Source organism: Mya arenaria, chromosome 1 (genome assembly GCF_026914265.1).
Source record: "Mya arenaria isolate MELC-2E11 chromosome 1, ASM2691426v1".
NCBI classification, from domain to species: Eukaryota; Metazoa; Mollusca; class Bivalvia; order Myida; family Myidae; genus Mya; species Mya arenaria.
This window is the reverse complement of record NC_069122.1, coordinates 34280438-34303146: the sequence shown is the minus strand read 5'-3', so window position 1 is coordinate 34303146 and position 22709 is coordinate 34280438. Positions and strand designations below refer to the sequence as shown.

The 22709-nt window shown below is 36.0% G+C and overlaps 1 protein-coding gene and 1 pseudogene across 1 annotated transcript; both read left to right on the top strand.

The window, feature by feature from the left end:
- Nucleotides 1-1581: 1581 nt before the first annotated feature.
- Nucleotides 1582-10792, top strand: LOC128234672 (phospholipid scramblase 2-like; annotated as a pseudogene).
- A 2944-nt stretch (nt 10793-13736) lies between these two features.
- On the top strand, nt 13737-22709 carry LOC128240840 (uncharacterized). Its single transcript, XM_052957772.1, has 7 exons — nt 13737-14026; nt 16568-16655; nt 18499-18629; nt 19841-19925; nt 20570-20694; nt 21052-21178; nt 22424-22709. Exons 1-7 carry the CDS (start codon nt 13857-13859, stop codon nt 22487-22489), a joined length of 792 nt encoding a protein of 263 aa, XP_052813732.1. The 5' UTR covers nt 13737-13856; the 3' UTR covers nt 22490-22709.

Here is a 22709-nt window from a genome sequence, read left to right as displayed (position 1 = left end):
CACGTAATCAGTGTTTAAAAGCTGGGATATTACCTATATACTGTTTTTAGACATTTTTTTCTAGTTTCGATTTTGGATTACGTCAATGACATGACATCTGAAGTAAAATTGTTTATGTTTTTAACTGTTTGAGCTAACATATTATACTAAGTACAAATTAAAACTATAAGATTATAATCTTGAAATCTATAACACAACATTATGAAATAGTTACTGCCCCCACAACAGGAACGGTCAAGAGAGCAGTGGGACAGGTAAATGTTTTGTACCGTGTTGTCAAGGGCGACCTTAAATAACAAGCGTGCATATAAAATAATTGCGTTCTAACTCGCACAATATTTATAACAAGGTAAATCTACATCTGCATGTGTCTGTTCCTTCCACCAAAGACGGTGCACGATATATGTATCGCACAGTATACGATAATGTATGGGACTACAAGTGAACGCGTGTTTTATTTTAATCTTGAAAATGAGCCAATTCGCGTGTTTTTGATTTTTTCCCGCTATATTCATGCACTATTTCATCCTTTCAATTGTTAAATATTTTATATTATTTTACCTCACGTGACCTGCCCATGTTAATTTCTCATATACCCATCATGGGCAATTTCTTACTGCCACACTGACAGTACCGTTTTGACCGGTTGACATTATTACTGTCACATAGCACGCGTGTCTTAAAATAGCATTTTTTTGGTTTCCAAAGTCTGAAGTGGTAAGCGCTTATTAAAATGTGTTGTAAATATGGGTACAACCGGTGTTTGCATTATTTCTAAGCGACATTTGCAACAAAATGACAGCTAATGTAAACAAACAATAATTACAGAATAAATTGATTACACTTGAAGGTTGTGTAATGGTAAACAATCTTTAAATATGTATATAAAAGTAACTGTGTTCGGTATAATAAAATAAATATTGCATGGCTTCCAGTGTGACAGTACATATTGTCAACATTCGGGTTAATACTTATATAATACAATATTTATATATTATCAGGATCATACTCTTTCTGGATACATACAATGTATTGTATGCTTGTATTGTTTGACAAACGGACTTCAGATTGTCAAAGACAAGCGATAAGAAAGTATATTACATTTTCCTAACTTTAGATTACCGGACTATGGAGGTTCCGGGGAAAAAACTACAATCACGGCCAAATGCAGAGAAAACAGAGAAAACAGCCTACTGCCAGCCCTGTGAAGGCGAAACCCTCCCTGCTGAGGCATATTGTACCGTCTGCAATGAGTTTTTCTGCTCTAAATGCGCAAGTGTCCATAGAAAACAGAAGATTTCTAAATCCCATATCCTTCTTGACAAGTCCACAATGCCTACATCTATCATAGACCAAGAAGATGAAGTTGAATGCACAGAGCCTTGTGTTATACATCCCAAAGAGATTATCAAATACTTCTGCCCCAACCACCAGACCCTGATTTGTGGACACTGTGCAGTGCAGGATCATCGGTCGTGTCATGCTGATGTCATATCAGATATATCTCAGGCATTCAAAGATGGCAAAGAGTATGGAAATATTACAAAAGCAATTGCCAGGTTATTTGAAGAAATTAATTTACGCGCGTCTGATGTGGAGAAGGACGTTGACGTTGTAGCAAAGCTTGGTGAGAATGAAGTGTACAAGCTGAGAAAATATCGAGATGAAGTTAACAAGTATTTTGATGAGAGAGAACAAGCACTGTTAACGTTAATAGAAAAGATGAAAAATGTAGATGAAAAACAACTAGGGGCTCTAAAACTGAAATATACACACCTTAAGTCCAAGCTTGAAGAAATAAATGACACACTTGAAGCACAGAATATCAACACGATCCAGTCGTTCATAGCGACCAAAAAAGCCAAGAAGAAATTAGAGTGTCTGCAGAATGACTTTGCTAACATAAACAAGAACAATGTCATTCACCACTACGAATTCATAACGGATCCAGTCACAGAACGTCTGATTGCATCTGGGACTGGCATTGGGACATTAAAGACGATACATACTGAAGATAGAACAGCATTAGGTATGTATGATGTATTAAAAGTAAAAGTTAAAACTTTGAACACACCTTAAATACGTCAATGCATACATGTGGAGTGTTTCAAAATTCAACACTATCAATTAAAGAAAAATACTGAAATTAAAAAAAAACGATTTGCAAAGAATGCAACCAACACATTTTATAATTGATTTGATAAAAAAATTCTAAAACGTGTAAATTGTGTTCTGTATTTAAAACAGAAAGCTACCTTGACAAACCTGCACTAACAGCACAAAGGGGTTCCCTGAGGAAAACGATGTCAACTACCGACTCAACAGGTATGCGTTGTACCAGCTATGGAATACATCTTATTGATTGGCCTATATACGAGGCTCGTTAACTTAAGTATACTACTATTTCTAGCAAATACGAATGAAAGACCTACAAACCTATTTATAAATGTCCCTTAACCTGCTCTCACTACAATAAAATACACACTAGGTAATTCTTCGAACTTTTGTTTGCACATTCATCTCAAGAAATTAATAGTTTACTGTACTTGGAGACGGTAGAACGAAAAATACTTCTGCCTAGTAGTTGCTTGTAGCAAAGAGTATTTGATTGGTATTGCTCTTTCTGTTAATGTATTTGTTAGATTGGTACTCAAGGTTGTCGGGGTAGTCATTGTAAATATTTAATCGCTTAGTTTAAGCCTTCTATAAGTGCCCCAATCCGTGTATAATACACAACTTCTGTGTTTTGATCTTAATCTTTAATACCCTGTGCTGTCTATCAGATTGCAGGTCTGAGTGCCCTGCTGTACAATACTGAAGGTTTTATTAAAGAAATGAATAACACATCTCATCTTAGAGTTTTTTTGTTCACTTTTTCAAATAATCTTAAAATTATAATTGCAATAACTTCCTCAAAGCAGGTTAATTGGTCGACACGTTTCGAGGCAAACATACATTTTGTCATTGATCTTACAGTTTTCTATTCTTTTCATTTTCACAAACAAATGTTTGATAAATGTGTTCCGAATGACAACTATCTGAAACCAATATGTATGTGCGTTTTAGCATTCCACGTACCGGTAACACTTACAACATACTCGATAATATGTACGATTCGTGATATAGAAAATTAGCGACAAGGGACATATCTGTCAAGGACTGACATAAACATAAACCATCGATGATACTAACACATATTTTACACTTGGATTGGTATTTACTATTGCAATACATAGTACCAAGTATTCTTTTGTTCAACTCTAAAACGACATAAATCAATGAAAATAAATGTCGTATTTATTGTGCTTAAAGCTTTAGAACATCAATAAATATACAAAACGTAAAAACAACAATTAACCTCACAAGGAGCAGAAATTAATTATCATGTTCATCTTACTGATGGTCTTGGTATTAATTTACTGCATAGAATATACGTCGAATTGATAATGTATTTCGTATAGCATAAACAATGTGTATTTTCAGGGATTCCGGGCGGGAATCAGGCACCGGTAGTATGGATGCCCAAACCCTCAGTGCCTGGGTGTCCCCCAGGGCTTGAGTACTTGACGGAGATTGACCAAATACTGGTCAAACAACAGATTGACATGCTGGGATGTGAGTAGCACAAATCACCACAAAGGAACGGAAGGCGCAATACAAAATAAGTTTGTCGTTTTACGGCTATTAACCTGCCGTACTTCGCATAAAACACTGACATACTTTAGGCATTGACTCCAGTTAGCAGTGGTTTAAACACTGACATACTTTAGGCATTGACTCCAGTTAGCAGTGGTTTAAACACTGACATACTTTAGGCATTGACTCCAGTTAGCAGTGGTTTATTTTATATTTGTTAAAAATTGTGCATATACTTTTAGCAGTAGTTAACTGTTTCTTATAAAATATATTTCAGTGTTTACTCCTTGGGAAGATCAGAACAAGTACCACCTGATGAACAGCATGGGGCAAAAGGTGTACTTTGCTAAGGAAGGTCTGTACCCAAAACATGGTCAAACAATAAAGCTAACTAGTATTTGACCCCGGTGGCTCGGTTACGTCTAGGTTTATCGTTGAAGCTTGTCCAAGATAGTGTCTATAAATCGGAAACAACTGCAACTACTGGTCCACACCCTTTCGGAACACAACGGCCATTTTCTATCGAAAACAACCTCGGATGGATATGTACGGTTCACAATGTCAGAAATCTTTACTACGTTGCAAGAAGACTGCGTAGTAATTTCACTTTAGCAGTTAAACTTATTAATGGCTTCACTCTTGGGAAACTCAATTATGTATACAATAATATACTTCATTCGCAACCAATTTAAACTTATTGATACAAAATACACGCCAAAACACTACAATTAATCAATGCTATCATTTTAAATCTTACGGACTACTTTTCTGATGTACCGGCATAAATGGCCGAGGTGTTCCGAATGGTACATACAAAGTAGTAATGTATTTGTCTAGGTCTGAAAGCCAACGTGCTTCACAGCTAATATTATTCAATATGGCCATAAGAATGGTACAACACAACATTTTCTCAAGCCTGATTGCCATCTTGCATTATAGGCCTGCAAGAATATATTACCACACCAGTACGCAGTCATGAATTGTAATGGAATGACTCGTCTATCATGGTTTATGGCTGATGACATTCTACTTTATCTATTTTGGGAGGCATGAATTTATAATTCAGAAATTTACATTCGGAGCTCCTCGGCCATTTTTATCGAAAACAAAGGTTGTTTTCGATAAAATGGCCGAGGAGTTCCGAATGAGAAAGTTATACACGTGTAACGGTTACACACCACTATTACCTAAGCGGAGAGCAACCCAGATTGGCCGTATTAACACGCTAATTCCAAATAAGTCTGTACTTCTTTGTAGCATATTTTTAGTCTCACAATGTGCGATTAATTGGACATCGTCGGCAACCACGGTATTTTCTTCCGTTACACTCCTTTATAAATACCGTGTGGACATTTACCGACCAAATCTCGTGAATATGCATGAGGCAGGGCAAAACTCTTCTTCCAATGAACTCGCATGCTAAATTGAATACTCTTTAATAAGCCTGCATTGTTATTTGCCTTCATAGACGAGTACACAACGAAGCATAGCGCAGTACTTCATCGCAGATATCCGACGATGTAATTTATTTGGAATACATGTTTGAACTTTTGATCACAAACATGTTCATTCATTGTAGAGTCCGGGGCGTGTGAGCGACAGTATTGCCAGGCAAACCGATCATTCACGATGCACATTACGGACAATTCGGGAATGGTATGGCATTCTTGTTGAGTTATAGATTCCTAGCTCTATTTATTATCTAAATGATACAAGGTTAACACATATATGCATGCTAATTGTGTCGTCTAACAACTTTCGTTACAACTTGTACATAGATCAATTTGCAAGGATGCAATGCCTAAAATTGTGAATAAAGACCAAGATGAAACCCTTCATGTAGACTTGTGTTACCCATTATGACCATGTGGCGATGTACGTACAACAGTAACATTGTTAAGTGCGCCAGTTGGGTCACGTTCTAGGATTGACGGAGCGTCAAAAACTGATATATGTCATGGAGTATTTTCTGTCAAGTCATCTTTGGATAAATTATAATACGAACACGTTAAATGCTGTATGGCAATTGATGTTATTCAGTTTAACACATTTATTTACATATTTTAATTCTCTTTTAACAGGAAGTTGTCCGCCTGCAGCGCGAGTTCCGTTGTATGCGTGATAGCTGCTGGTTCGCATGCATGGACTGCTGCGCTCACGTGATCGCCATAGAGGCACATGTGGGGGTCACCGTGGGATATGTCAAGCAGAAGTATGATAAGGGTTTGCTATGAATGGTTTGAAAACATTATCACTTTTACGTGTTATTATCAGGTGGCGAATATATGCCGCATTATTATAACGTATTTTCGCCACGCGTAAACACGCAATGACATCAATCAGCCAGCATACCTCATCACACACAGATAATCACATATATTTGCGTTCAGCCTGTATAATCACAGTCCCATTGGTGTCCCCAGATGTAGCCCCTGTCCTCCCCGGTTTGGGATCCTGGACGCCGACCAGAACGAGGTTCTCTCTATAGAAGGACCCTCTGCATGATCCCGTGCACGGACATCGAATTCAAAGTGAGTGTTTGCCTCCACTGTATATATACTCTTTGCCGCGTTGACAAACATACATGTAACAGCGCTACCGACTTTGTGGCAAACATTTGTAATTAAACCAGCTTTTTCAAATTCTAAACTGTTATATTTATCTTTCCTGCTTCTAAACTTTTTGGACTTTGTTAACGATATTTCAGTATGTGTAACGCTTTTTCTATTACGCACACAAATTACTGTCTTTTACAATTCTTTCGTATCATCAGTTTTCTGTTTTTAGTTTCATCCGCCGAGTAATGATCGGGTTATCGTCCTCGACAACATATATTATTCATCATTACAACGTTAAAAGTGACTCACTCATGGTTTGTAAAACGCATTTTTTAATTACAAAATAAAGTGTGGCAAATCATAAGGAGTGTTAAAACACAAATACCAAAAGCTGGAACCCTTCAGCAAATGTTGATGTTTGCTCAAATATCGTCGTTGAAGACCACAATTTTCATTGGCGTTTATATCGCGATTGAAAATTAATTACGGCTGTGGTGTTGCGTGCTTGGTTGATTGACATTATCACGTGATGTTATCAATGTAACCTTAACAGGTAAACATATCCAACTGATAAAATCCCTGTGGCCGTATGGACTAGCCGGCTATTTTCTAAAAAAATATATTGACTTTACCGGCGTGGGAACACCACTTTAACCAAAATACTTTTTTATGCTATAACTGTAATTTTTCTGCACTTTCTATATCAAAAGGTGAAATAATGATAAAGTAAGTGTTTTCAGATGCATAACCGGAAAAAACTGATTTTAGGTCCAAACAAAAATGAGCGAGTCACTTTAAAGAGATTTTATCATAGTCTGATTGAGGGGGTTAAAACGTATCAGCTGTCATTGACATCGTGGTTTCAAATAATCTCCATTAAAACAGGTCACGCCCGTTGGAACGAGTTACCACCCTTGACGACGTTTAATATTAATGTTCTCCCCCGTTGAAGGTAATATCCGTCAACAATTAATCATTCATTGATATTCGCTTGTGATGGATCAGAGATTAGTGGAGTTGCTATCCTTGACATTGCATTTATAAATGGTATTATAATGAAACCATCCCTCCTCGACCAGGCACGAATCTGAGATACGTCCCTATTATCAAATTATCTCCCATTTTGCAGGTGATATACGTCAACAATATTTCATTGATATCCGCCTGAGTTGGATCGAATATGAGTGGAGTTGCTGACCTTGACATTGCATAAATGGTATTGAAACCATCTCTCCTCGACCAGAGACGTGTCTGAGTTACTTCCCTTTATCGAATTGTCTCCCATTTTGCAGGTGATCTCCGCCAAAGACGGGTCGGAGGTGGGAAAGGTCACCAAGCAGTGGGCCGGAATGATGAAGGAAATGTTCACGCAGGCGGATAACTTTGGCATCTCATGTATGTTTTGATAATCTCCATTTTCTCATTTTTTGTCATTTATTAGCTAATCTGGGGCTTTACAATTTGAAAAGTAGAGGTATTTGCCAAATATTTCTTTAAAGCTGAAGGAAATGCACACATGTTTAGCAATTCCCATATATCAGATTGTAATACATATTGTATATTGAATTATATTGTATTATGCACTGACTGAAACAATAAAACACAAGCGTTACCGTTTCTTTCGTAGCGATCTTGTATACAATCTTAGAAGGTGACCCGATATGGGATATATGGGGCAAAGCAAATCATATCGGATGAGAGCGAAGCCTGTTCAAATGTTTAACTGGTGCGTTATTCATCGGAATATTCATCGGAATCGGAAAATAGACGCCATTTTGTACGATATAATTGGTGACCCAATACGGAAAAAATTGGGGTCACCGCGTGACAAGTCCTGGACCAATGGGGTTGCGTCATTCATGATGGAGGCGTGATATTTAATATTTTTATACCTCGCGTGAACTTCCCATGTTGAATTCTCATTAACCCATCATGGGCAATTTCCTACTGCCACAACACACACTGCCAGTACGGTTTTGACCAGTTGACATGATACCGTCGCATAGCACGTGTGTCTAAAAATAGACAATTTCGGTTTCCCAAGTTTTGAGTTGTAAAGCGTTGTAAATCTGTAACTTACATATATGCTCATCCTCGCCTCGTATAACAGTATTTCCCTCATGTTGTCAATATGTAATGTCACACTGGGAGCCATGTGATTTATATAATACTGAACCAGTAAATTGTAACCAAGACCAATACCGGGGAAAAGCGGGGACTTTGACTTTCGGTCCAGCCAAGCCCGGATAAATACCCGCCCTGCGGGGACGAACCGCTGGTAAAATCACCGCCAAATGCCCCTGCACCCCAAAACCACCGCATTCACATGGCACTGCGAGGCCACCTTGAAGGTAAAAACACTGCCCAATTCCCCGGCTATCCCGGTATACCCCCGGACCTGGGGGTCGGGGGCCGTGGTTACAATTGACTGGTGCATAATGATCTGGGAAGAATTCCGTCATTAAAATTGTTTAGACAGCCTATTGTTGCTTTTCTTCAGTTTGCTTTTAGTCAATGATATTTTATTTTGACAAAATCATGAAGTTTTTTTCATCATGGTAGATTTTACAAACGTTCGATCAATTTCTCGAAACTTCTTAAGCTTTACAGGCTTAAGTCGCATATTTCAATTAGCCAAAATACATACTTAAAATGGGTTTTGATAAATGAAAAATGGTTTATTTGGATAATCATACAGATTATTCCTCCATAGTTTCTAAAAGTTCTTGAAGAAGTAAATAAAACACAATTTATAGAACAACAAAAATATTGATATTAGCTTAATCCTGTTTTAAGGGACTTCAGAAGTTCGAGAAATTGGGGCCAGATGACTTAGTATGACTTTTATATAGACCTGTATAATACATGTTTGGGTTGTATACTTTGCGTTCCGGTTGCATGAATCTGAATTACAAAAATATTTGAATATATGTTTTAGTTCCCATGGATCTTGACGTCAAGATGAAGGCGACGATGCTTGGAACATGTTTCCTCATTGTAAGTAAAATCAAAGCTTAAAAAAAGAACTTCTGGGACGGTATTCATCAAACTTATTAAGTCATTTCCTTACTTAAGTCACTTTCCTAATTTTAGTATCTCTCTTCAGTCATATGAAATATTTTTTTTATAGAATTTCCAAAAGACATCATTTTCATTGACATTACTGAAAAAAACATACTTAATTGTTAACAGCACTTATCCATCTCTTAATTTGACAATGAACATTTTAAGAAATTGACTTAGGTTAAGAAATGACTTAAAGGGACTGTGTCACAGATTGGCACCAAAAAAAAGTTTTTTTCTGTAACGAATCTCAGGACAATTATCTAATAGAATCGCTTTGATATCGTAATTGTAAAAAAAGTACCAAAATGTAAAAAAAAATTGTGTCGGAGACCGGGTTCGAACCCGCGTCGCCAAATTGAAGTCCGGCGTCTTACTCACTGAGCTACAAAGGCTTATACTAATCGGGTGACATAATTAAGCTATACACCTACCTCGGTAATATCACGTGATAACACCGACTAGCCAATCACGCATAAGGAATGAATTCTACCTGGTAGACATACTCAGTAATCTTTTTTAATTGTAAAATACGAAATAACTGCTAAACTTAAATAAATTGTTAACTATGTGGTACTTCAGTTAGTAAGTTTCAATGCATTGTACACATCGATGACAAGTTTATGTCAGTTTTCGACAATGTTTTTTTTTGCTAATTAATCATACGTGAGACAGCCCCTTTAAGATTCTTTATGAATACGACCCCTGGTATTCTAAGAAAAACCGATAGCGTAGCCACTCAGCCACTAAGACTGATATCTAGAAATATAAAAAAAATATTTTAAAAGTGAGATGTTGTTTCTCTTCGGATCAAGTTAAAAGTAAGATTCGAGTCCCTCAAAATAATACATGGTGTACTTCTTCTGAAATAGATGCTGAAATGAGAATCAGTTTTTTGAAAAACACTCAAAACACTTAAATGTTCTTGTAAACCTATTGTGTCAGAAATTATGAATATTTTTGTACTTAGTATAAAAAGATCCAGTAGTATATATCATAAAACTTAATATGCACACATTTTATTACGAGTTTATGACTATATATATATCCCCCCCCTCTCTCTCTCTCTCTCTCTCTCTCTCTCTCTCTCTCTCTCTCTCTCTCCCGCTCTCTCCATCTCTCTCTCTCTCTCTCTCTCACTCTCTCCATCTCTCTCCATCTACATCTCTCTCTCTCTCTCTCTCTCTCTCTCTCTCACCAAACCTGTCCCTCTCGCCAAAACAACCCCAACTCGCCATAACCAAGCACTTTCATTAAACATTTTTTTATATAACAGGACTTTATGTACTTCGAACAACCGGCCAACAACAACCGCCACTATTGAACCTGATGACGTCATACGTGAGCTAGTACGGACATAAGTGCGGACGACTAGAATGAAGCGTCTGTGATGTCGATCAATATCATTTGGACGCTCTTTACAAGCATTGCTGTGATTCGTGTTAACACACACATAAAAAACAATTATATTTTAATAATTATGTTTATAGTAATTTTGTTTAACATTTCTTAAGGTAAAAAAAAGAAATAGTAAATATATCTGGTTATTCTTTTCTCGCTCGGAAGTACATTGTCTTACAGAAAAGGAAGTATCACGCGGCGGAGAAATCCATTTTAAAACTTTAAACTGTCCACAAATGATTTAAAACCATTTAGATCTTGAAAGTCTTTATATGTGTAAAATTTCGGCCAGTGTGTTTTTTGCAACCTCCGCTATCAGTGTGTGTATACCACGTGATAAATTTAGTCATATATGCTACATCAGAAGGCAACACTTTGCTTTTAATAAAGACGTAAATCAAAGATAACATTCCTTTTACTACACCAATTCAAATGAAACAAGGGACAGTCTAAGCCGCTTAAAAAGCCACGCCTTCGTTTTATTACCGGAGTTTGATAAGGTGGTTAGTTTCATCAAACACTTGGACAAACCTGTTTCCAAAATAATGTTTTGACAGTGCTCCGTCAGACGGCCGTCTTGTGAAAAGGTTTGTCGAAGTGTTTTAAGAAACTAAACTCTCAATCAAACTCTGGTAAAAGACCGAAGCTGGGGCTCCGAAATAGGCGTAGACTGCGCTATGTTTCATCTAAAATGGTGAAGAAATAGGAAAGTTATCTTTGTTTAAAGTCTTCATAATGTTGCCTTCCGACTAGCATTTATGACGTAATTTATCACTTAAAACAATGATAACTTTTCATTTTTTACCATTTTAAATGAAACATAGAGCAGTCTATGCAGCTTACGGAGCTCCGCCTTCGGTCTTTTACCAAATTTTGATTGAGAGTTTAGTTTCTTATAAAAAAAATGCTCTTTTCAAGACAAAAATAAAAACAGTTGTAAAAACGGTATATCTGTGAGAGTGCAGCTTTAATAACTCGGTGTGTCACGGATCATAAATATCCATTTCAATTAAAATTACTAGAAACATTATCAATTAACATTGGTCCCGTCGTCGGCGTTGTTGACAAACATATTTTACCTTGACACTGACTCAATAACGAATGCACATGCATATGAAGTCCCATAACTCTGGCGAAAGAATTTGTTTAAATTAGGCCAAACCATTTTCTATGTTTACACATCTTCAAAAAATATAGGCAATACTTCTTTTTTCCCTTTTTGGGACCGAGGGATTGTGTACCAAACCGACCTATATCTGGATATCATTACTTTTGTAGAGAAATTTCATTATGAAATGGTAAAAATTTAACATGTTCACTTAAATAATTGCCCACTTTTTTAAAGAAAATACCAAATGAATGAAGATCCACACACAACGACAAAAAGGCGTAGAGTCGGGTGAATAAATAGGATCGATCGGGCTAGTGGAAACAAACAATTTTTTTTCGCCTTACACCTTGATTTGCTTAGAAAAAATATTTTAATATATTAGGGAAATGCTTTCTGTTAAAGCTGCACTCTCAGAGATTGACATCTATTTTTTGTCTTAGAATAAGCCTTTTTGCGTAAAGGTGTGTGAATCAGTGATATAAGACTGTTGATTCAAGATCAGATCGTATACATATTTACGTTCGAAAAATGATGTTTGATTGCTTACATGACTGAATTGAAGGCATAGCCAAAATAAGCTGACTCGGAGACATTGTTGTTTAAATTGTCAGTAATGTCAATCTGTGAAAGTGCAGCCTTAAATGGGTTTGTCAAATGTTATGCACCAGTCAATTGAAACCACGCCATTCCCCGCTGTACTTGGCGCAAAGACAAAACCACCGCATTCACCCGGCACTGCGGGGCCACCTGGAATGTAAAAAACACGGCCCATTTCCCCGGCAATCCCTGGTATACCCCCGGACCTGGGGGGTGGGGGGGGGGGTGGACGTGGTAAAAATTGACTGGTGCATTATTTTGAAACTTATCGATGTAGAAATGAATGAAATTTTAATTTGTTGATATTATTCAATATTAATCATTGAAATTTAAAAATGCACTATTACTGCCAAATACGATTGACTAAAATTAATACATTTGTTTAAATATACCAAAAAGGATGAATAAATGTAGAAAACAATGGTTCTTATGAAGGATTCCTAGTTTAATTTGAAAGTAATGTGCAGAAAACACGGTATTTCTACCTTATGGGACGATAATAGATCACGGTAAATCTTTTAGCATTTATCAATCATTTAATAGTTTTGGTTTTCAGCTATTAATTACACGGTTATAATACCAGTACATGATATCAGTACATGAATTAATAATTTTCATAAATGCGTTACTTAGAATGTAGTTAAAGTTTTATCACTTAAAATTTATATTTGTTATCTATGTACATGTATATGTTTTTGTATTCATTTTGAGTGTCACTTAAAGTGTTTAAGGCCCCTGATACCGAGAAAAACCGTCAATACCGTCTAATTATTCTGTCGTACTGCTTGTTAGCGATAGCTGTGAATTTAATGTTTTTTTTTATTTTCGTTCTAAATAAAAAAAACACCCTAAATTATATATAGGTGACTTTAAAATGTACATAATCATGCGGTTTTATAACATTATGCAGAGCTATGTACAAGCGTAGTTGAGTTGATCAAATTCATTGTCCTCTTTCGGTAAAAATTGACATCAATTACAAATTAGACGTGACCAACTGAACTCTGCAGGCCACTAACCATCCCCACCCAACCCCCTTCGATAAACAAGCGAGATTCGATTGGTGTCGTCCGACCGCTTTCGTTTCAGGTTTGCTATGGTGCCTGATTTCTGCCATCGGGGCGAAAAAGCGCCAAGTGGCAAAGCGAAAATACGCCGGATTAGTATTTCGTATTTTCGATACGCAACTTGGTATAGTGTGCAGACACATTTAAAGAAAGAACGTAACAGTCTCAATTGCTGTAGTGCACGAACACAGCATTATCCTAAATATGTTCCTAAACTATATTCCGCTCGATAACAATTTCATTACTGTTATCAACATGGGTGAAATCAAAGTTTTGATTAAACTGATAGGGGTGGGTAGTATGATACTAACATTTGTCACATGAATTTGTACATTGTTAAAGAAACTGTGTAACTAATTTGGTTTTATTCACGTTTAAGCGATGGTATAAGATCGCCAACGTTAAAACCTAATAGAAAGCAACATGAAAGGTTTAAGGTGGATAATTCTGGCAATTTTTGTTTTTCTTCTTCTGACAAACCGTGTTTCTTGTCAGACTAAACGTTGTGACACTGTAGATCAATGTTCGTGTAAATTTGAAGATGGAACGGTCGTGGATTTAACCAGTCTTGGAAATACAGATAATACACCAAGGTAAAGCTATTTTTTCTTTATTTTTTACTTGTCTTAAATGACGTTATATCTATGTACGGAACAGTTGATTATGTGGTATGTTTATACATGCATAGAAAGGTCCCAAAACAGGGGACGAACTTGTGAAGCAGATTTCAAGAAAAAAAATCCTCATTTCACCAATCGCAGCTACTCGGCTATCTCCGGCAAGCACGGCAATTGGATAATAGCCGATATTATTCCGATTGTTATTTCGCTTGTTTTGGAACTCAAACTCAAAATTGTTTACGTTTTGACACTGGAATTCTGCTTCCAACTTTTATTTGTTTTTACTTAAAATTGTACCATATATTTAGAAATTGATTCAATTTTAAAACTGAATCAATAGTTTACTACTGTTGTCAAATAAACTGAGTGAAAACTGGTCGCCAAGCAGCGAATTAAAGTACGATCGCAATGCCTTTGGCGGTCAATTTGTACTGCCTCTATGGCGGCTTTGAACAGTGAGTCTGCCATTGAAACCGTTCTTGCAAGCGTTATCCAAGTATGGATACATTGAGCTGATATGAGACCGCCGCTTCGGTAGATAGACAGATAGATAGATAGATAGATTTATTCGTGCATATATATGTCATAGTAACAAACCAAATATCTCATAAAGTTATAACACAGACTGCTTAACAAAGTATTAGTGATGATATCTATACTAAAGCACAACATCATTAGAATGCTTTGGATACATACGTGCGTTCACAAAGATTTAATTCAATGTGACAAATATATAACACAGGATAACCCATTAAAGTTATTCAATTTATTTCCAATGGGGTCCTTATGACAAATATAATTATTTGCCAAGATCTCAGTTGTAAGCTGTTTAAATTAGGGTTACTTATACAAAAATAACATGCATGTACTCTTGACCAGTTAAAGAATGATTAAATGTTTGATATCGAACTTTTACAGTTTTAATGCAACCGACTGTTAAAACCATATGACACTTTAGCATAATATGACAAAAATCTTTGGACTGATATGCAAGATTAAATAAATAACAGTTAATAAAATAGGAACTCTTCCATTTCTGCACATTTCATACCAACAATGAGATGTGATTTCACTTCTTTTTTAAAAGTATTCTTATTTTTCAATTCTTTTAACTTTATTGGAAGACTGTTCCAGTCCTGGATTGCTTGATAAAAGAAAGTATTTAATATAAAACTGTCAGCCTATGGCACTTTAAAATTTCCAGCACTATGTCTAATGTTGTAAGAATGTGTGGATGAGACTAAAGTAAAATGTTCATGTAAGTATGATGGGCATTTGCTATTAAAGATTTTATGTACATGGTTTAGTCGTAGTTGCTTTATCATATTTTCTATATTAAGCCATCCAATATCACTGAAAGCCGAGGCTTTCAGGGAAGTTCTACAATCATAGCCATAAATAAATCTGACAACTTTGTTCCGAGTGACCTGTAATCTGTTCTTGAATTGTTTAGATATACCACTGTACCAAGATGTCGATGCATAGTCAAAATGACATTGTATTAAGGAGTTACATAACAATCTTCTTAGATTCATATCTAAAAAACGATTTTGTCTATATAAATTTTTTAGCCTAGAATTAACTTTACTGACAATATTGTTATCAATAGATGCAGCACTGAGATCATTGTCCAGTATATTTCCAAGATATTTAACAGATTGTTTTATGAAATGGCCATTGCAGTTTACATTAAAGCTATCAACTTTTGTTAGTTTTCTTTTAGACCCAAATATTTAGACATTCTGTTTTTCCAAGATGCAAAGACAGTTTGTTGTCAACTAACCACTTACTTCAGTTTTCAAGTTCCTTGCCGAGTACATTACTAATAACAGACGGATCTTTGTGTGAGAAAAGGATAGCACTATCATCTGCATATAATATTAATATACATTTTTCACTTATGCTTATACTCATATCATTGACATAGCATAAAAACAGCAACGGTCCAAGTATGCTTCCTTGAGGAACGCCACAAGAGATGTTCATGAATTCAGACGTTGTTAGTTTTCGGTAGTTAGTTCCACATGATACGTCACCATATACGCCTACTCATCGCTGTTTGTAATGCACCAGTCAATTGTAACCACGCCCCCTCCCCAAGGTCCGAGGGTATACCGTGGATAGCCGGAAAAAAATGGTCCGTGTTTTTACCTTTCAGGTGGCCCCGCAGTGCCGGGTGAATATGGTGGTTTTCGCTTTAAATATAGCGGGTAATAAGCCTTACCTAGGGTCCCTGGGGTGCTCGTTCCCGCAGGGCAGGAATTTTAGCCGGGGTTGACTGGACCGAAAGTCAAAGTCCCTGCTATTCCCCGGACCTGGGGGGGGGGGGTACAATTAATTGGTGCATAACAGGCGGTTTCTTTAATGTGTGACGTTGCCAGAATTCGCTTTGTGGATGGTGCGAGTTAAAACAAACATCATTTAATGCTTCAAAACCTTGGAATGCTAAGTTCATTTGCAGACACTTATAATAGACATATCGTTGTGTAAAGCCAGATTTTTTTCCTGTTTAAGGTTTAAAGACCTTTCAAGTGAGGAAGGCAACTATTACTCATACAACCCCTGCAAAGGCTTCACAGAGAAATCATGCAGCGCGGCTGCGGTAAGTTTTAAAGGGAACTTGTTCATTGTTTTCATGGCGGCAACAATTGTTTTATAGTATATAGATTTTTTTGTTTACTAACTTTTATAAACAAATAGCAAATGGCAGATTTTTAATTAAACATAGTAATAGATATAACGTATGTATGTGAGTATGTTAATTGTTTAATAAATAAAGTTTCAATAACATCAAAACACAAACAACAAAAAACAACATCACGTCTAAAATCATTTTATTTCAAATGGCGTAACTAACGCTTTTCGGTAAAACGAAGCATGCTCTATCAAATTTGTTTTCTTTCATTATTTACAATAGAGCTATATCGGAACGCTTGATGATCTTTAATAATTGAAACAAGTATGATATTCAAACTTCAGGTGATTTGTTTCCATGTTAAGCCTTATAAATCGTGAACAAGCCCCTTAAGTTTGTTAATGCTAAATATATCACAAATTATTAGTATATGCCTGCATAACTTCAAATAATGTTATATGCCAAGTATGTTTCTTAGGGCATTCATGACCTTAATATGCATTTCCTGTAAAGTTTGCAAATTGCCAATGCAAGTCAAGTCAAATCAAGTCAAGCCAACACAATTATTCACTCAAATTCATTGGTGTCTACATGTTTGTACATACGATCGAAAGTCGTCCATAAATGCCTTCTCACAGTGGCATTGTTTGACTCTATCAACGGCCTTATACCATGGTTTGGCGCCGATTTATTGTATCCACCCATGAGTGTAGTAAACGTTAAAGTGACACTCTTATTCAAAATCAATACATCCACATGTATAACAAGCATAAATTTTGACTGATAAAACTACTTTCTAAATAATGCAATTATGGAAAATATTAACTACTGACAAGATTGTAACCGTGAATTTAATAGAAGAAAGCGCAAAAAAATTAAATGGTTGGTGAATGCTAAAAGATTTACTGTGGTCTACTATAGTCTCTTAAGGTAGAAATGCCATGTTTTATGCACATTTCCTTCAATTTAAGCACATTATTCTTCATAAGAACAATTGTTTTCGACATTTATTCATCCTTTTTGGAATATTAAAACAATATTATTAATTGTGGTAAATCTTATTTGGGAGTAAGAGTGTATATTTAATTGTCGCACACATTAGCTCACTGTCTTGTTGTGTATCCCTGTTGCATAAATGCAATCGTACATGCATGCCGCAAACATCAAAAGTCAGGGTATTGGTCGATAAAGATGCACTCTTACTCCCACATAAGATTTACCACCTTTATAGCTATTGTTTTAATATTCGGAAAAGGATGAGTAAATGTCGAAAACAATGGTTCTCATGAAGGATACCAAATTTAATTTAAAAGAAATGTGCATAAAACACGGTATTTCTACACTATGGAACTATAACAGATCACAGTTAATATTTTAGCATTCATCAATCATTTAATATTTTTGCATTTTCAGATGTTAAATACATGGTTACAATCTTGTTATCAGTAATAAATATTTTCCATAAATGATTCAGCAAGTAGTTAAAGGTTTATCAGTCGAAATGTATGGTGGATATACATGTGAATGTTTCGATTTTGAATAAGAGCGTCACTCTAACTTACAGCGATAAAGTTGTATTATCATGATGCAATACACGTACTTTATGCTATTTATGTTATACACAATGTTTTCTGATTCATACGGAGGTATATATAATTATATTTCCTCTACAGTACTTGATATTAAATGGACTCTTTATTCTTGCAGTCAGTACATATGGCCAAAGAAAATAGTAGGACACTGAGTTTGTCTATTAAGTGCCCATTGTGTGCTTATCATGTGCATATTTTTAACATTCGACTTAATTCAGACATGTATCCTCAACTCCGACAAGTCAGAGTCCATTCAGATCGGAGACGCTAACAATGCCGCCTTCGCATATAACACTGAGGAGGACGCTGTAGTCGTCGCCTACACTTCCGGAACTATACGAGACCTTAGGTAAACATTATATAAATACCCATGGGTTCCAGTGTGACAGTTCATATTGTCATCAAAAGGGAAATTCTGTTACCCGAGGTAGTTGACATGCACTATTTATTGAACTATAAAAACACAGTAACATATCACGGTTCAATGGTTTATAGTTCCGTGATTACAAGTAGTCCTTTCACACTTACACAACTTTCAAATTTAATCAATTCATTTTGTAATTATTTCTCTAACAAATGATACAAGTCTAAAATGTAATAAATACATTATTGATACACAAAAAATGCTATTGGAACAGTTTGGAAAAGTTGCAAACACCGGAAGTTTCAGTTTTACATCACATTTTAATAAGCGCTTTCCACCTTAGACTTGGGGAAACAAAAAAGGTTTATTATTAGACGTGCATGCTATGTGGGAGTATCATGTCAACTGGACAAAACTGTACTGTCAAGAGTGTGGTAGTATATAAATATCGCATTACTTCCAGTGTTACAGTACATATTGTCAATAGTTGGGAAATATTGTTACCCGAGGCGAAGCATTTCTGGCAGACATGCACAATTATTTGATTATAACGAGCACAATAAAAGATATAGTCCTTTCATCATCACACAACTGTCAAGTGTACATTTGTAATCACTTTATTCTGTAACAATTGATAAAAGTCTAAAAATGTAGCAAAGACAGCATTGATAAACAAATTAACAAATTGTATTGAAAAAGTTTGGAAAAGTTGATAACAAGTAACAACGAAAATTACAGATTCACAACATATTTTATCAAGCGCTTTTCACCTCAGAATTTGAAAACAAAAAATTGTCGCGCGTGTTATGTGACAGTATCATGTCAACAGGTCACGTGAGGTATTATCATAATATGAAATTGCACATGATGGTTACATGAGAAGTTAGCATGGGCAGGTCTAGTGAGGTATAATACTTACGTATACCATTTTGAATTAGAGCAGTAGAACTATGTGTTAAAGCACTAAATATTGAGGTTCATGCAAATATTGAACTAATAAAATAGTTTTATGTCTTAATTTTGCCTTAAAACGCTCTCAAAATCGAAATCCTGATCGATTTTTTTTCAGGTTGAATATGCCCAGATACCCAGGACTAACATATATTTAGTCTAGCTATGCCACTGGAGTATGTTTTGTATATATATGCACGAAGTTTCATCATATTAAATTTGGCATTTTTTTAAAATCCCTGCAGGTTGTCCGAGGTTATCCTGAAGTGCGACCAGAGCGCATGTTCTCCTACTGTTGTAGCCAACGGCGCCCAGGATGCTGGCGAGTTTGTATGCATCCCTTTTATACTAAAATAATATAATGTTTGCTTATATCTGAATCTGCAAAGGCGACTTTTGAAATAAAATGACTTGTTAATATAATATGTTATTTCTACATAAACTAAGTGTATGTATTCTTTTTAAGAACATTTGGAATTTGGTTTTCACAGCCACACATTTAACTATATTGCTTCTTTGGCTTGAAGGATTACATGTACTTATCAAGGTCGAAGTACAAATTACTGTCTTTGAAGGGATAAGTTAAAAAAAGTGTTCACGTTAGAAACCTGTGAATTTACTCACAGTGTCAATGCGGCGTATAAATAAAATGCAGTCGTAACTAACCGGCCATCTCCAGCAAGCTCGGATATTAGCCTTGAGTGTTAGGATTGTCGCAATAGTTTTTGTTTTTTTATTTGATTATGTTGATTTGTAACGAGAATAAGGTATCCTATATAATATGCCTTCTTTAGCTCACAAATATTTTGATAATTGATGAAATCCGTGATTCCTTGTGAAGGCTTGTTTGCACGCTGCAATGAGAATAGTTAAGTCGCTCAAGATCTTGACTGACTTACGGTGTGACTGCTACAGTTGGTAGCCCTATATGATTTGAAATTGCCTTACCTATCAACATGTAACACGTGTTTCAGAAATACACACTAACATCTGTTTGCGCATGCCCAGATGGATGTACTTCAAAAGGTCCCAAAAATTGCGGTGGTGGTAGTGGTGGTGGTGCGTCAGGGTTGTCTATCGGATCTGCCATTTGCATAACGTAAGTATTCCACTTTCTATATGACTCTTGCCATAAACAGTTCTATTTCCATTTACACTGCTTAAAAGGGCTAGACACGGACTGATACTATTGCAAGAAAGAAATTTGTCAAAAACTTACATAAAATCGACATCGTTGTTTACAACGCATCGAATCTTACCTACTGATGTATCACATAGATTACAGCATTTTTTCGAAATTGAGATTTACCAGGGTTGTCTACCACCTAAACCCCAGAAGATTAGCACTTGGTCCTTGTCGTAGACGCTGTTCAATTACCTGACGGCGTTTTTCAAGATTCATCATTCAATTTCTCAGAAGTAATCAAAGCTATCGCTTACATTTTTTTTTCTTCAGGCTCTTCTCGTTCCTGATACTCTACTTAGTTGTTGGTGCCATCTTTATGAAGTTTGTGAAGAAAAAGGAAGGTGCTGAGGTCATTCCCAATCTGACGTTCTGGAGATCAGTACCGGTTTTAGTAAAGGTAAACAAATCTTTGTGACACAGGGTCTGGAAATGTGCAGCCAGACCGAGTCTTGAACCGGAGACCTTCCGCTGACATAACGAGAGCTCAATCTGTTTTAACGGTACCGTGACGTGCTTCCCTGCCATGCAGAAACTCGCTCCCCAATTTCCAGGATAGAGAACAAGATGATTGTTCAGAATTTTATCGACAAAACCAAATCTAGGATATTGAGTACTCATACTTTGGGCACCAAATGTCACAGGATGAGAAAAAGTGCTAGACTCGAACCGCCCGCTGACAGGGCGAGTGTTCAATCGACTGGACTGGTATTCAATATTGGTCTTAATGGGAAATAAGAACTATGTAGCTAATCGGATTTTTGGTTTTTAATAACTGACCAATGGAGTGAATGAAGTTAATGATGTATGACCATAAGATGAACTTAAGATGAATATTAAACATCATCCCTGAGCTACATGGCCGCTAACTCATCTTCTTATGACCTGTATTAGTAATAGTACAGTGACGCACGCATTACTATCTATAGACACTGTATTGCACTGTGTTTTTGCTTATTGTACGTGTGTTGTATTAAACGACGAGCATGTGCTTTTCTAATGTAAATAGGATCAAATTAAACATATTTTAAAAGAAGCAAAAGCAGAAATGTACATCTTAGTTTTCAACATACATGTGTATTACAATTAATTTTCTTGGGTCGTCCTGTCGTTGTGTATTTCCTTTGGGTAGCCATATGTGGTCCAAGTAGGGGAGTATGACAAGCGTAGTTATCGTACAGACATTCGCCTCATTTTTGGAGCTACATATCAAACGCCATCATGTGCTTGAAACATTTATGTAGGTACAAACACTATCAAAAAGACAGGGATTATTTTCAATTAAAAACCAAAGGTTGATTTACATTTTACTTCTGCTCGGAACTTCAAGGGCAGAGCACATGCGCAGAAACAAACTTCAAATATATAGTTTCTCTGGGTTTGAGAGAAAGAATAAACCATTGGCTGCCATTGAAAAAAAGATGGACAATTGGTATTACATTCTGGCCCATAGAAGAAATTTACAAAGGGAGGGTGATTTTAAACAAGGTTGAACATTCTACCGTGCATATACAGGCAAACAGTGCATACTATAATCCATCTTTGTGTATGCATTGATGCGCACCTAGAAAATATATTTAAATGCAGTTGTTAGTTTTTGCTAAATGGTTGATATTTACAAACTATTTTTTTCCTTCTTTTTCAGAACGGTGGAAAGTTTGCTACAAACACAGTCCTTCGAAGGAAAGACGCTACCTACGATAGTATTTAGTAAAAATAATTTAAGGAATCGACATGATACATTATTGAAGTTAAAGGATAAATAAAAAACATTTAGATAAATTTGTCTTTTTCAGGTAAAATTGTTTTAAACATGCTTTCAGACACGTTCAGTGTTTAAAAAAACTTTGCAAATGTTAAGAAAGTTTTTTTATCGACTTTGGACTCGAAAAGTTTCATTACCTATTTTGTGAATAAAATGTTACTTTGAA